At 33.6% G+C, this 17,029-nt stretch overlaps 1 protein-coding gene across 5 annotated transcripts in view; it reads left to right on the forward strand.

Annotated features, from left to right (window-relative positions):
- The first annotated feature begins 491 nt into the window (after positions 1-491).
- LOC126818092 (small conductance calcium-activated potassium channel protein) overlaps positions 492-17,029 on the forward strand; it is a 112,422-nt gene continuing 95,884 nt past the window's right edge. For all 5 annotated transcript variants that reach the window (XM_050545282.2, XM_050545284.2, XM_050545283.2 and 2 more), the window contains exon 1: positions 492-1,599. In XM_050545282.2, the coding sequence (XP_050401239.2) occupies positions 742-1,599 (858 nt within the window). In that variant the 5' untranslated portion in view covers positions 492-741. The remainder of the gene's footprint in view (positions 1,600-17,029) is intronic.

Consider the following 17,029-nt stretch of genomic DNA (forward strand, 5'->3'; position numbering starts at 1 on the left):
AATGGGAATTAACGATTTGTAACTGAACTATCAAAGTTCGATAACCCCATAATTATAAGTAAATAATGATTAAAGTTATATATGAATAACAAACTTCCTAATGGTAAAATAAGACTTCAGCCAGGATAAAATTAATTAAAGGTAAAGCCATAATCTGCTTACAATATGCTTTACATGAATAAATATATTGATAATATAAATAAAACCAATCGGCTGTGAAAAGTAATAAATAACTGGCGAACCTGAATGGAATGTTTCCGATTTATCATTAACCTAGTATTGGTATATGGTTTGTTTTAAAATGTAAATATAGTTTTAATCCGTTTTTCAATTAGAATATAGCCTAACCTCTAAAATTAGATAAATCGTCATATTACAATTATTACTAATATGTGAATTCTCCAACTCAGAAAACTTGAAGACAGTCAAAATATTAATTATTTCGTTCTCACAATTTAACAGATAATTTTAAATCGTCGGATTTACTGATTTTGGTCAGATTCTTGTTTTTCTGCTACTTGGTCTTCGTCATGGACAAATTCCTGCAATATGCAGTTGATAAAATCCCAACATAATGGATGTGCCATCATCCACAAATTGAATTATGAAATGTACAAGCACAATGAAAATGTTTTCTTCTGTATGTGGTAGCTTTATTAGACGGACTCGCATTATTCAAATCACCGTGAGCATTTATTATTGATTGATAACAGATTAGAGAACTAGCCGATTTGAATAATTATGCCGTTTGTCGTCATGGTGGAACCGGCCAATCAAAAGACTAGGATTGATTCCACCGAACAGCTGCAACCAGCTAGCAGACGATCACTGTCAGTTCGCGCGCGCAATAGTCAACATGTCGACGGCAAAATACCGTCCATACAAGATGGAATGGAAGAAAGAACAGAACATTTACCTTCGGTGATTTTACCGTATATTACTTCACTAGATAAAGATGGGAACGTAAATCAGGGATATACCTCACCAGACATTGAGTTACAAAGCTATTCTTTTCCCCACTCCAACAACAACTTGGCTCAGAAACACGGCTACAACAGTGACAATCATATGTTGAAACCTCTATCTATACCTGTCACTGTCCCATCAACAGCCACAACGGATACAAACACCATGAAAGCTAACCAAAGACCAAGGATACTACATCAAATAAGTGACGACGAAGGGCGACAGGATGAGTCTATTGGCAAAGACGATGCAGCCAAACATAGGGCTAAGGAATCGGTGCTGTCCGATATAGGCGCCGATTACATGAGAGTAAACGGGACGATTGGTCCGTTCAAGCAATTACAAAAACCGTGTTCCCTGCAGTCTCTGCCAACTTCGTCTAAAATGAGCTATACTTCAACGGAGGAGGCTGGTGTAGCGTTGGTGGGGGGTGGAAGCGAGTACCAAAAATACACAGAAGACAAAACACAACATAAAGCACGACAAAAAAATGTCGGCTACCGTTTAGGGAAACGAAAGGAACTTTACGAGAAAAGGAAGAAGATTTCTGATTACTGTTTAGTTTTTGCCATGTTTGGAATAGGTGTCATGGTTTTAGAAACGGAATTATCTATGGCCGAGGTGTACACGAAGGTAAGCATTTCATTTATTCTATTTTGCCAATACTTTGGTACCGTAACTAGTACCGTTTTAGAATGTTACCCCCGTCTTTGGCCAAGTAATGCATTTATATAACTATTTATTGACTGGGGCAAAATGTATGTTGACATTTTTTTATTCACGAGCCATGTGTCCGTAACTGCACTTTCTTAAAAGTATAATTAACTTATTCTTAGAACGTAGTTTAAGGACGTTGTCATTCTTTTCTTTTCTGTAAACTATAATTCAGTATAAGCGCTTGGTCTGCCAATGCATTATGTCTATTGACTAGCATAAACAACAAGTGCTGTGTTATGTGGAATAATGAACAACGGTAGCTTAATTCGGTAACAATATGATGACACAATATCGTCATGTCCAGGATTCAGCCATTTTCCGATAGATAAGCCAACGTGGAGTCGTTATGCATGGGCGCGCCGATAAAAAAATCTCTGCCCGGAAAAGCTACGTCACACTACGTGGTAATATATAGGTGAGGACCGTCATCTTATATTCTATTTGCAGAACAAATTTATTGGATTATGGTACTTACTGTCCTAGTTCCTCTAGGAACTGTCTCTAGTGGACGATGTCCACTGACAGTTCCTATCCGTCTCTAGAGCTGCAGTATAAAAATACCCTCTTCCCCACCTCTGTTCTAACGACTATTTTTCACCGTGATTCTTCTTTATTCGTCAAAGGAATCATTTCTTGCCGCAGATAACACACATTTATAATAATTCAACACTATTTTCAAGCAGAATTCTGCGATTAAAAACATACACAAAATACGTTTGAACTGATCAGCCTTACGAGACTTAAACATGCGCAGACCGCATATTTATTTAATCGCTAAATTCGAGTTGAAAATGGTGTTGAATTATTATAAATTGTTGTCGGATATTGTGAGCAATGATTCCTTTAGGCAAATCATAAAGAATCACGGTGAAAAATAGAAGGTAAGAGCTCCAAAATAGCATGAGAACAGTGGTGGGAAGAGCAATATTTCACCGTATTTTCATATTGCAGCTATATATGTCAGAGGACATCCTCCGCCCAGAGACAGTTCCTAAAGGAACTATTACAGTTCCTATCTTTGCCCACTTGGAACATGACCTGTATTTCAAATTAGGTAGCACTACACCATTTAACCAAGTGATGAGGTGTCAGGGATACCCTTCTGAAAAAGTCCTAATGTTGTTAAAGAGTTTTAGAATGTAATCGAATCAACAAAATAAAATGAAATGAAATAGGGTTTAACGACCTACTGTTCTGCTGCTATACTGAGCTAATGAAGACGGGCATACGCCATACAGTGTGCTATAAGGGGAAATTTTGCCCGGGCAGCGGCACTATGTCCAACTTCTATATCAAATTCCAACTGCCAAGAATGAATCAACAAGTGCACATGATAATATGAAAAGAATTAATACATGTATATGTATTATATACTATGTAAGTAACCTCATAAATTAACACACAAATGAATAAGATATTGCCTATTCATTGCAATTTTAGTTCGCATAAAATGTGTAATCTACCAACGTGCAGGAGACTTCATCAGGAAATTTATAAAAAAAAAAATATCAAATAAAATACTGAAGATTCTTATGAAATAGTTATTTTCTCTTGGCCTATGGCTATTTTAATATTTTAAATGTCTATTTGTTATAATCATGCTATAATAAATGTTTCCAAATTTTCATACAGTCTCAGTTAGCCTAGTTAGCCTACTTATAAATCCTTTCAGCATGCATATATCAAATTATCTAGAGTGATTGTTTTAATTGTTTTGTTGGGGATCTGTGATCTATTCATCTATATTGGCTACATTAAAGTTTTAAGTAATGTAGAGTGACAATGAATTGTTTTAATCATAGACCCTATAAGGTTCATGTTTTAATTGTCCAAGTTCAAATCGGAGCTGAGGGTGGGGTTGGCCAAATAGTGTAAGTTGAATTGCGGATCTGACATTTATGATTCAAAGGCTTAATCCCATAATTGTCTACCATATGTTAGTTCCAATATAAGCTAGTGGTCATCGTAGGTGTTAACCCTCTATCTCTTCCATTTTTACTTATTAGATTTTTTTATTAATTATCAATATTGCACAGACAGAGATTGAAAATGGTTGATAAGATGAAGTGCATGTTATATGTGCTAGCGAATACATGTGTTACCATAGACTTTGCTCTATTTGCCTTGTGTTGATGGCATGTTGTAACCAAGTATATTATGGTTATCATGTTACTGCCTAGCTTGGAACGATTTATAGAAGAATAGCTGGTATGGGAACTAATTTGTGGGTTCTGGCTTGTAAATGTTCTATCTGCGATTGTCATTGTAGAAAAACAAACATTTAACTTTATAAAACATGTTATTTTATGAGTAAATGTATGCCTTGTTGGAGCATTTATATCTAGAAACATGTTTTTGTAATTACATGAATATGGAAGAATACACACTAAAACATGTTACAATCAATACAGGATGATACTGTTTTTAATAAAGGGGTTGGGTAGGTGTATTAAGAAATTTCTAATAGTCTTTTCGTACTACATGTACATAAAATCTGTGCTAATTTTCATGATCCTCTTCTCAACCATTATTAAGAATCCGTTTATCAATTTATAGGATTATTGCTTTCATACTGTTTAATAACACCAATATTCATAATTTGTTTTGTGGGGAAAATTGATGGGCTATACTACCATGATCACTCTCCAGATTGTAGAAGCATTATGAAGTATTATTATCTGGATTTTTGTGGTTTCTACTTCTAAAAACTATTTTCAGCATTTCTTTATTTGTTGTGTGAAAAGTAAAGGAGTTAAGTCAAAGTTTAAACTATCATACTTTTTATAGTGTGAGTGAACTATTTGTATGTATATATTTGAATGAGAACAAGACACGAATTTCTAGACCAGTGTAAAAAGTATTTTGAAATACTAATATTTGGAGTTAAGCAGTTCTTAAATTTAATGCCCCAATATACAATAAAGATGAAAATAGAAATGCCATAGTTTTATGAAGGACCATTAAAGATACATTATGTAAGATATAGATAAAGAGCTAGCCATTCTTGCTATATAATAGTTCGAAAATAGATAATGTAAAATGAATAATTTGAAAATTCATTCAAATTAATCTATTGCGAGCGAAGATATTGCCTTTGAAGCTTTGGCAAGACATATGCAATAATTCAACCACCGTACTGGTTGTTCGAAGCTAAGTCTCGCTCCTCCATTTTTAAATTAAATAAAAAATATGGCTGAACCATTCTAATCTATTTAATATCGGAGAAATCTGATGCCATCGAGAGCTGATTATGGTCTAGTTAATTAATGTCTAATTAATAATTTAGAAAACATTTCAGGCCTAAAGAAAGACCTGCAATAGGCAGATTTAGCCCTTGCATAATGTATGTTTAATGGAATTGAATTTATCATTTTGCTGATGTATGATTATTCATGAATTATATTATTAATAAGTAGTGTAGATTTAAAGATAAAAAAAGTTACTTTTTATGTAGTGTAATGATGAATATAATATTTACATGTAATAATAGTGAACAATGCTACATTGTAGTTGGTACTGGGTAGTGTGAGTTTCATGATTAGTGCATGGTTAATAAGGATTAATATACAAATGAAATATTTACAAAGTGATTATTTATATTTATGTACATATAAGAACAAAAAGAAACACTATATATTTCATATACCGACCAGGACATGTATGCATTTATGTAACAGGTGTTTTAATGACTGTGCAAATGATATGAACATGTAGATAGATGGAGATAACATTTTTAACCAAAAAATAGTGCTACTAAAGAATATTAATTGATAATAGTGGTGAATATACATTTATCTAGTCTATTTTTGATGGTGAAAAAATATTCTTAGGTTTTGAATATTGACTAGTGATGAATATATATTTATGGCAAGTTATGTAGTGTATATTTGTGATAGTGAATACACATTCTTAAGCTATTACCATTCTTAAGTAGAAGTAGTGTATATTAAAGATACATTAGTTAAGAGCTAAATGTATCTATTGCAAGTCTTTCCATAGGGTTAGCGTGTGCGTTTTGCATCATAAGGTCTGTTATTGAGTCAGTTAGCGTGGTTCGATTCCCTCGGTTGTATGTGACAAGGAGTAGGGATAAAAACTGACGTCACTCCCGGGGACTGGCGGTGAAAGGATTGACAGTTGAGTGTACCGTAGGCATTGAAAATGTTACTTGATAATTGAGAATATGTGGACAGAGTTATTGTCTGCCAATGAGCAATTCTTGGAGACGGTGCAGAGACAATAGATGCTTTATTAATTCTAGTCCAAACTTCCAACAGTGAAAACTTCATTCAGAATAAAGTAATTGGACTGAAATTCTCTTTATTACAATCTTAACTATACATATCTTTAACTACTGGTGAATATACATTTGTGTAGTGTAACATTCCTGACGTAGAAGTAGTGTATATTAACTAGTGGTGAAGATACATTTATGTAGTGGATATTTGTGACACTGAATAAACATTCTAAATCTAAACCTTCTTTATATATATTAAACAGGCATTATGTAAGAGCTAAATCTGCCTATTATCAACTCTCAACGCTCAAAATAAAGTAATTTGAAAAAAGTTTTCAATATAATATTCATTTTGCATAATCTATTTTTGGAATATTATAGCGAGAACGGACAGCTCTTTATGTAAATCTTACATGATGCCTGTTTAATTTGGGGTAAATATACATTTTTGTTGTGTATATTTATGATAAATTTTGAATTGCTTTAAAATTGTGGTATATGTTTGTGAAAATATTGTTATGAATCCATTAGTTAATTCAAGTTAGTGTTTCCTATTTTAATACTATTGGACTGTTGTATTCATAATGACTATTTATGAACTATTATAGGTCAATGTTGACTGTAAAGTAAATGTCACATCAATTTTACAACGTAAATGTTGTAATTATAACTGTAGAGTGAAAGAGAATCAAAACTGAACTTTTACTACTATATAACTGTATTAATTTATTGATAATAATAACAGAAACCAGTGAGTTTCTAAACATATTTGTGAAACTTAATTGTTGATATGCCATATAGATCTACTAAAGCTACTGGATATATTCTATAGTTGTTACTACATTCATGTACTTATGATGCTACTGAATACTGTCAGTAGAGTGTCATGTTACTAAAATTTCATGCTTCATAGTAAACATATGGTAGACATTTTCACTATAAACAGTTCACCTTTAACCCAATTTATTATTGGTTCAGTTTGACATTGACAAACTAGATGTTTCATCAAATGTAATTTTAGAAGATAATCATTGAACTCCAAGACATTCCAGTTGTGATTCTAGTGTACCATACAATTACACCATTCCTAAACATCATTTATGAGGACACAAAGGCCTACAGATATGCACATTAATAATACAGTAATTAAAATACTGTTATTCCTGTGTATAGAAATCCTGGTTATTTAGATAAGATTTTTTAAGGTTTAATCAATGATATTGTAGATATACAGCATACTAAATATTTTACTGCAAGCCTTTTATTAAATTATATGTCATTAGCATTATTTTATATATGAGTTGTCTTGGTAACATGTCACACTAGATGTATTTATCATATCTTTATAGAGATGTATTATAAATGTAAAATGCAGCACACAGTGCCAGGAATACTGTTTCATTTAGATCATGAGATGTGTTAAATAACATTACAGATTGATCCACTCACATACATTTTTATCCAAATAGAGATAGAGAGAAATGGGGTTTAACGTCCACTCGACACAAGGCAGGTCATTTTGGGACCAACACATGGTTCAATTTTATTTCAATAATTCGCTTGCGCATGGGGGTCTTTAGCAGTGGGAGGAAACGAGAGGACCCCGAGAAAACCCATGAGGTTGGACAGGCGACCCTACTCCTTGTCATGTACAACTGGGGAATTGAAACCACTCCATTTGACTCAATGATAGAGCTTATGATACAGCTCGCACACGCTAACCAACCACCCTTTATCCAAATAACATTAAAATAATTATGTTGACTTAATGAATAATTGACCGATTATTGGTTAATTATCAGATTAGAATAATTCTTGTTTGCTAGTGGATACAGAATTTTATTTCCTTTTTGCACATAAATTCACAAGAATGCTAGAGGCCTTGTAGTGTACATTTTGCCAGTAGCAAATTTAGTGAAGAGCGGGCCATCAAAAACATTTTTTAACCAGTCAACCCAAAGAACTGACTTTTATATGATACTATTTTGTGGATAGTTAAATCTGTTTGTTGTCACTCTCCTACTGGTAAAAGATGTTTATGTGGAAGTAAATTTCAGTTTCTTGCTGAATAATACTGGTACTACACATTTTCTAACATAAATATGTGATGAACCAATACACGCACTGGCTTGAAATTTTATCAGGGCATTCTGAATGCATGAAAGTAACTGCTCATCAAGATTTAGTTTACAGGCGATTCTTTATTTTGAAATAAATTTTTTTAGCTAAATGTGGCAGGGCCAGAGTGACGCAAGATATCTCCGCAGCCTCAGGTTGCGGGAAGACTACTAGAAGCACTTATCCCAAGAATACAGTTTATTTACACAGAAGTATCAATGAAAATGATGGTGAAAATGTAGATGAAAATGAAGATGAAAACACTGAAAATATACAAAAGAATATTTACAATAATTAATCCTTCATTCAATAATTACTATTAAATTAAAACATAGAAATAGTTTATATATATATACTTGAAGTATTAAACAAAATGAAAAGGATTACTAGCAAAACATATTTAAAACATACCCTAAGACAGGTGTTCGCACAGGCTACAATTTTGATAAAACATCACAGCTAACAAATGAACTATAAAACAATACAATCTTAATATGACTCCAAACTTATTTACAAAACCCTATCAATTATACAAAGTTACAGTATTACTAAGATGAAACTACTTTTCCTTCATTTATTTATTTTATAATTTTATTGAAGATGTATATGAATTAAATGTAAAAGATCAAATCAAGTCAAATAAATAAGCAAATTACCTTGTGTTAAGTTATTTTGTTAAAAGGTGCTGTTGAAAATATGATAAACTGCACAAGATGGTGACCAGATAAAATATGGCAAAAGATGTTGTGAAGGGTAATTAGTAACTTGAATTTTACTCACCAAACTATGCCCAAATAAAGTAAGAACAGACTGAGTGTCTAATAAAACAAGATTACAAAAAGACAGAACCACCTGAGTGTCTAATAAGACAATGAATGAAATCACAGCGAAAATTTTTCGAAATTCAAATATTGAAAATTGCACTTGAAAAATATTTTTTTTCAAGGTACTCCAAGAAAGAAGAATTAGTAAAATTGGTAAAAAAAACCCCACAAAGTTACAACTATTACAACTATGCATTGTTAATTTTTTCGTTTGTAAATTTCGGTGATTTCTTGTGTGGGTAGGTCAAATTTTCAGAAATATCCTATCTTTAGATTCTGAGATATAAGATATTCAGGAAAAGACCCCCCCCCCCCCCCAAAAAAAAAATAATAATAATAATCAACAGAACCACTGAGCTGCATGTGCGACACGCAATAGCGCCATACACGTCGAAGGGGTTCATTGTCAAATTTGACACTTCAAGGAAGGGTTGATGAAAACTGCCGCTTGCTGGTTTATCCTGTCCATGTTTGCTTTTCTATCAGTTCTTCCATAAGATTTACTGTTTAGCGTATCTTTGCTTTAGTGTGTTACGTTTAATTTGATCGGGAGACGTGTTCGGCGACGTCAACGTCAACCGACAACACTGCAAAAATTTGACGTGGCAAATCGTGATTGGACGGTTGATTAAGAGCATGGCGTGACGAATTACTGAATGTCTGAGGATTGGTGGAGCAATTACTCATTATTAAGACAAAAATCAAAAACATCCATTTTCACTTTTGACAGTGTATCTCTTTGCGAGTGAAATGGGGCCGTGGGATGAGCCGCCCATATGAACTGTTTATGTTCATGTGTAGGCAGTTGGTCTGTTATTAATGTACACGGGTTACCTCTAATAAAAACAGCAGTGTATTTCTGCAGTTTTGAATTGTTTCTGAATATCCCCTACTTTTTTTGAAGAGTATGTATGTCTGTGAAGTATGTATTTATGTGTGCCAAAGGTTATGATAGTTTGGGAAGATATAGACTAGTTACCATATTTACTGTTGATTAATTCTATAAATAGGTGGAAATTATCCAGTTAACTGGTAATGTCATTAAATTGAGATAGAAAAGGTAAAAAAGAATTAAGAGAGAAATTTGCTAGGTAATTCGTTCATTTCTGTAAAACAAGTTAAAATGCAAAAAAATGTAGTGGGTGGGTAAAATAGTGCTCACATCTTTGCACAGCCAATTCTATTTATTCAGTCCGGAATAATCTTCCATTTATGAAAGAAATCTGGCAGTGTTCGTTCTATTCAACAAATCTGTTCATATACCAGCTCCAACAGCTTTCATTTGGTGGCACTGAAAATTTAAAAATCAAAATGACTGATGAAGACCAAACTTGCATAGGTTCTAGTAACTTATGTGATGTGATTTTCTACCTCACTGCTCCTCATTATGCTATATTGTAATTAACTAATAACCTTTCACTGCACAAATATTCTACCCAGTGGAAGTTAACTTTTGAAATCAAGTCCTAAATGTTGATCCATTTAAAATAACCTAATACCAGTACCACTTACCATCGTATGTGGCTTGGAGATAAGAGCACCTTCTAAACTCTGAGTACTCCAGTTTCATCCCACAGGAAAGACCCTACACATGTGCTGAATATACTAAAATAAGACAACTTGACTGTGATATCACCCGCAGTGGAAGCAGACATTAATGCGGAGGCATTCACACAGCTAGCATTTTTGTTTTGTATTTTCTTTCTTATGACAAACTTGGAAACAAAGACATTAGTAGTGAACTCCAAAAAGTTGTCTGCATGTTCAGACAAAAATGGAATAAAACAGTCTCCAATGTTAATTAACATTTATACAGTAGTTAGTACTAAAAAAAAATAAAAAGTCACCTTCAAAAACGTGTTGATGATTGAATAGTCCATGGGAGATCTTCATATTGATATTCACCCAGAAGGATCGAGCTTGTATTGTTTCTTTTTTGTTGGACAGAAACTATTTTGAACAAGTGATGCAAAGATATCTCTGCTACTTTGATGCTCTTCTTACATCAACATGGATATTTTCGCCAAGTTATTTTCTGTTAGCTGATTACGTAAGTGATGGAGACAGCAGATGGTTTGAATACCAGCATTGATGAATAGATACCAGATCATTTAGATATATAGTATAGTACAAATGACGAAAAGAAAATTGTATTTTGGTATGGATGTATAGCAGTTTCTAGATAATGATTACCGATATTTGTAATGTGGTTCACCATGCACTGAAAATTCCTGACTTTCATTGTGGGCACATAATAGTTGAGAGAGAAATGACTCTTAAATTCTACTTGACATGAACCAAGTCACTTTGGGACTAACATATGGTATATTTTAATTATAAACAATTCAATTGTGCGAACACTTTTTTTTTTTTTTAAAGAAACATACCTGTGACTTTCATAGATAATCCCAATTGATCTACGTATGTGTTTATTCACTCTGCCATCTGACCCTGCTGTATATTCTTTGCCAAGATATGTAAATATTAAGTTTCAAAACTACCAAATATATTACAAAATAAATGTTTCACCCTTTATAAATCTGGGAACCTTGAAATTCAACTGAAAATGAATAAAACATTCTTGAATGTGCCTTTATACATTTATCTAAAGTAATTGTAATGATTACATTTAAAAAGTAATGGTAATGGTAATGTAATGGCCCCAGCCCTGCTAAAAGACTCCAATAACCATTGTAAAATACTAGTTGAATCAATTACTTTCTCGGTTCCTATGCATCTGATGTCTTCAAAACACCATATGAAACAAGTGTATTATGAAATGGTAATGCATTAAAAGTGACACAAACTATTAAATTTACATACATGCACAAGTAAAAGGAAAATATTTGTACTGCTAAATGTTTTTATACATCCACATAATAATATGGTATATCAAGGTTGTGGACCCCCTAGACGTCATAAATTTGATCCGATTTTGATTAAACTTGTAACCCAAAGATCTTGGTTCCTTTTGATATTCGCGCATATCGGATCATAACTTCCTGATTATGGCCCTTGATTATACGCAAAATCACTTTTTTAGTTTGTGGTCCCTCTAGAGGTCACAATTTTTATCCAATTTAAAAAAACGTTTGAATATATCACCGTTACACCTTAATGATGGACGAGTTTGAATTTCGTGAAAATCAGAAAACACTGCCAACAAAATAGCCACCCTTCGTACACAAATAGTGTAAATATATGGTATATAGGTTGTGGACCCTCTAGAGGCCACAATTTTAATCTGATTTTGAGGAAACTTTAAATTCATGTTTATATCACAAAGATCTTAGTTTCTTTCGATAATCGCACATATCCAAACAGGACTTCCTGGATTATTGTGCCTTATTGTTCGAAGAATAGCATTTTTATAGGCCCACATTTTTATGTGGATGTATGTTGTCTTCACCCCTGTCAGTCCATCCGTGTGTTCGTTCACAATTTGTTTGTGGACACTCTACAGGTCACAATTTTTATCCGATTTTGTCGTAACTTGAAATATAGGTGTATCTCCCAAAGATCTCGCTTCCTTTCCAAATTGGCATTTATTGGACCGTAACTTCATGGATTATGGCCGCTGATTGTTCGAAAAATCACATTTTTAGCTTGTGCACACGCTAGAGGTCACATTTTTTTTTCTGATTTAGATCTCAGTTCCTTTGGATAATTGTGCAAATCGGACTGTAACTTCATGGATTATGGCCCATGATTGTACAAAAAAGTTATTATCTGATTGTTTTAAAATTGATATATGTGGTTTACATTAGTGAGATGAAGAATCCTATTTAATTTCAATAATTTTTGTTCATTACTTTATTGAACCTTGTGAATGCTCTAACGCCAAAAGTTATCACCCGATCCTTGTGAAATTTATATGCATGATTTAAATTGTGAAGCCTATTGAATTTCAGCAATTTCCGTCAATTACTTCTAGAATTATTGCCCTTGTTTCACATGTTGCACCTTTTTAACACGGGGCGTTGGATGGCTGAATGTTAGCACGTGCGCCCTGTATCATAAAGTCTGTCATTGAGTCAACTGGCGTGGTTTCAAATCACTAGTTGTACATGACAAGGAGTAGGGTCGCCTGTCCAACCTCGTGGGTTTTCTCCGGGTTCTCCAGTTTCCTCCCACTGCTAAAGACCCCTACATGCAAGCAAATTATGGAAATAAAATTGAACCATATGTCAGTCACGAAATGACCTAGTTTGTGTCGAGTGGACATTGAACCCCATTTCTCTCTCTCTCCCTTTTTAACGCTCTAACATCAAAAGTTATCAGCAATTTCCGTTTATTACTTCTAGAGTTAAGGCCCTTGTTTCACTTTGTTACACTTTGTAACCTCTAAAGTTATCTGCCAATCTGTATGAAATGTATATGTGCCATTTAAGTTAGTAAAAAGAACAATCATATTTAATTTCAGCAATTTCTGTTATACGTCTAGAATTATGGCTCGTTTCACTTTATTGAACCTTGTGAACACTCTAACGCTGAAAATTAACATTCGATCTTTGTGAAATTTATATGCATTATTTAAATTAGTGAAACCACAAAGCCTATTGAATTTCAGCAATTTGTAATAATTGGCCACAGATCACTAATGATTTCCCTATTGACTTTAATGTTAATTCTCGTTTAACTTTTTCCCAAATTTTAGTTGGGTAGAACGCTTTCTACCACAGATGGAGCAACATGTGGCAACCTCTTGCCCAAAAGCATGTATGAGGTTCACCATGGAAAACCTATGATACACAAGCTGGAAGTAGAGACAAGTAAACATGCAATTTTTGACCCTACATTTCAACCTAACCAAATTCTCAACTCTTGTATCCTTCCGCCTCAAAATCATGAATATTCCCCAAAACCTGGCAGAAAATATATTTTCAAACCCTTTTCTTCGATTTTACACCAAAAAGTCAACAAAAATCACCATGCAAAAGGGGGAAAAAGGAAAAGGGAGAGAAAGACTAAAAATTAATTTTCACCCTACAATTGTGGGCGACGGCGTAGAAATATTTGGTGAGGTGTGCCTGTGTCCAATTACTTCTAGAATTATGGCCCTTGTTTCACTTTATTGAACCTTGTGAACACTCTTACGCCAAAAGTTATCATCCAATCGTTTTGAAATTTATATGCATTATTTAAATTAGTTAAACAAAGAAGCCTATTAAATTTCAGCAATTGCCATTTATTACGTCTAGAGTTATGGTCCTTGTTTCACTTTATTGAACCTTGCGAACATTTGAATGACAAAAGTGATCATCTGATCTGTATGAAATTTATATGCATTATTTAAATTAGTAAAACGAAAAAGCCTGTCAAATTTCAACAATTTCTGTAGACTTCTTCCAGAGTTGAGGCCCTTGTTTCAGTTTGTAGAACCATGTGAACCCTCAAACGATAAAAATTATAATCTGATCTAATTTTTATACGCCCACATTGAAATGTGGTCGTATATTGTCGTCGCCCCCGTCCGTCGTCCACAATTGCTTGTGGACGCTCTAGAGGCTAAAGTTAATATCCGATTGACTTTAAATTTATATACAGTGTTTAAGGCCATGAGACGAAGAAGCCTATTGATTTTCAGCGATTTCCGATAATTACTGCCAGAGTTATGGCCCTTGATCACTTCAAAAAATCTTGTGGACGCTCTAGAGGCTAAAGTTAATATCCGATTGACTTTAAATTTATACACAGTGTTTAATGTCATGAGACAAAGAAGCCTATTGATTTTCAGCGATTTCCGATAATTACTGCCAGAGTTATGGCCCTTGATCACTTCAAAAAATCTTGTGGACGCTCTAGAGGCCAAAGTTAATATCCGATTGACTTTAAATTTATACACAGTGTTTAAGGTCATGAGACGAAGAAGCCTATTGATTTTCAGCGATTTCCGATATTTACTGTCAGAGTTATGGCCCTTGATCATTTCAAAAAATCTTGTGGACGCTCTAGAGGCCAAAGTTAATATCCGATTGACTTTAAATTTATACACAGTGTTTAAGGTCATGAGACGAAGAAACCTATTGATTTTCAGCGATTTCCGATAATTACTGCCAGAGTTATGGCCCTTGATCACTTCAAAAAATCTTGTGGACGCTCTAGAGGCCAAAGTTAATATCCGATTGACTTTAAATTTATACACAGTGTTTAAGGTCATGAGACAAAGAAGCCTATTGATTTTCATCGATTTCCGATAATTACTGCCAGAGTTCTGGCTCTTGATCACTTCAAAAAAATCTTGTGGACTCTCTAGAGGCCAAAGTTAATATCCTATTGACTTTAAATTTATACACAGTGCTTCAGGTCATGAGACGAAAAATCCTATTGATTTTCAGCAATTTACGATAATTACTGCCAGAGTTATGGCCCTTGATCACTTTGAAAAATCTTGTGGACGCTCTTAGCGTCTAAAGTTAATATCCGATTGACTTTAAATTTATACACAGTGTTTAAGGTCACGAGACAAAGAAGTCTATTCATTTTCAGTGATTTTCGATAATTACTGCCAGAGTTATGGCCCTTGATCACTTCAAAAAACCTTGTGGATGCTCTAAAGGCTAAAGTTAATATCTGATTGACTTTAAATTTATACACAGTGTTTGAGGTCACGAGGCGAAGAATCCTATTGGTTTTCAAAGATTTCTGATAATTACTGCCAAAGTTATGGCCCTTGATCACTTTGAAAAATCTTGTGGACGCTCTAGAGGCCAAAGTTAATATCCGATTGACTTCAGATTGATACACAGAGTTTAAGATCTTGAGACGAACAAGTATATTGATTTTCAATGAATTTTTATGACTTGGAACAGCTAAATCCATCATACAGTATTAAAAGTTTTGTATACAAAACGTTAGCATGGTTTTCTGAGTTGTTGCTCTTAATCAGATTTTAGTGTATTATAAATGTTTCATTACCGAAAAAAGTAAAAATATGCGACAACTCTTCTTGACTGCCCGGACGATTTAGCTGCTGTGGGCGTATGTTTCGTTGCCTGGCAACCTATCTTTTTTAACGTGTTATCTATCCATCTCTTGCAAAATGTTGGCGTATCTTACCTGGCAACTGCTGGTTTGGATATGAAGTGTACATATTATAAATATTATATTTTGTAGTATATTTATTAAAGCAGCATTATGGATGATTAGATAAAGAGCTGACAGTTCTCGCTATAATAGTTAAAAAAATACATAATGTAACAGGAATATGCTGAAAATTTCAGTCAAATTACTTCACTTTGAACCAAGAAATACTCATTTTAATAACAATGTAGCCCCAATTTTCATTGTTACCATTGTTACGATAATAAACAGTCTCGATTATCCATTTTTACGGTTAATCATCAACAGCCATTGAACGGCAGATTGGATTAAAATCTAATGAAAATCTGACTCATCAGATGGCATCGAGAGTTGATTATCGTCTTGTCATGTTAATAAATGTCTTCAACAGGCAGATTTAGCTCTTGCATAATGTTTGGTGAATAAGGAGATGAATTAATATAAGACTAGAGAGAAATGGGATTTAACATTCACTCGACACAAACTAGGGTATTAATATAAGCCTTTGGCTTGTTTTTTAATCCTTACTTTTTGACAATGTATGTATTTAACATCTATCTTCTTTGAATAAATATTGTTTGAATCAATGTGCCTTTATTTTCTTCATTGCTGTAATTTCAATAATAAGCAAACTTACTTATGATTCATAGCGTAAATTGTAGTTATTAAATGAAATGTGGTTTAACGTCATACAGTTCTTCACCAACTGGGCTAATGACGATGAGCATATGCCATACAGTGTGCCATAAGGCAAATTATGCCCTGACCGTGGCGCTACGGCCTACTCTTATTTCAAACTCCCACTGTCAATGGTTCTCACCAATTTGTAGTTTTTCCCCCCCATCCAAACGACAAATAGTTATTAATTTGAGTATCAAATAATTTCTAGTTGCTGAATTTAAAGTTTTTATGCAAATGCAATGATCTTTAGACATGTTATTACTATCAAAAAGCAAACACAGTTCTCTGTTCTGCATCAAAAATAAACAAAATTTAAAGACTTTAACATCCATACATCCTGTAAAAAAATCTTGTCAGAAAACTCACATAGCTATATAACAAATCTTTGTTTTACTTTTGTACATCCTCACATTTCCATGGCTTA

The sequence above is a fragment of the Patella vulgata genome, chromosome 4 (assembly GCF_932274485.2).
Source record: "Patella vulgata chromosome 4, xgPatVulg1.2, whole genome shotgun sequence".
Classification (NCBI taxonomy): domain Eukaryota; kingdom Metazoa; phylum Mollusca; class Gastropoda; family Patellidae; genus Patella; species Patella vulgata.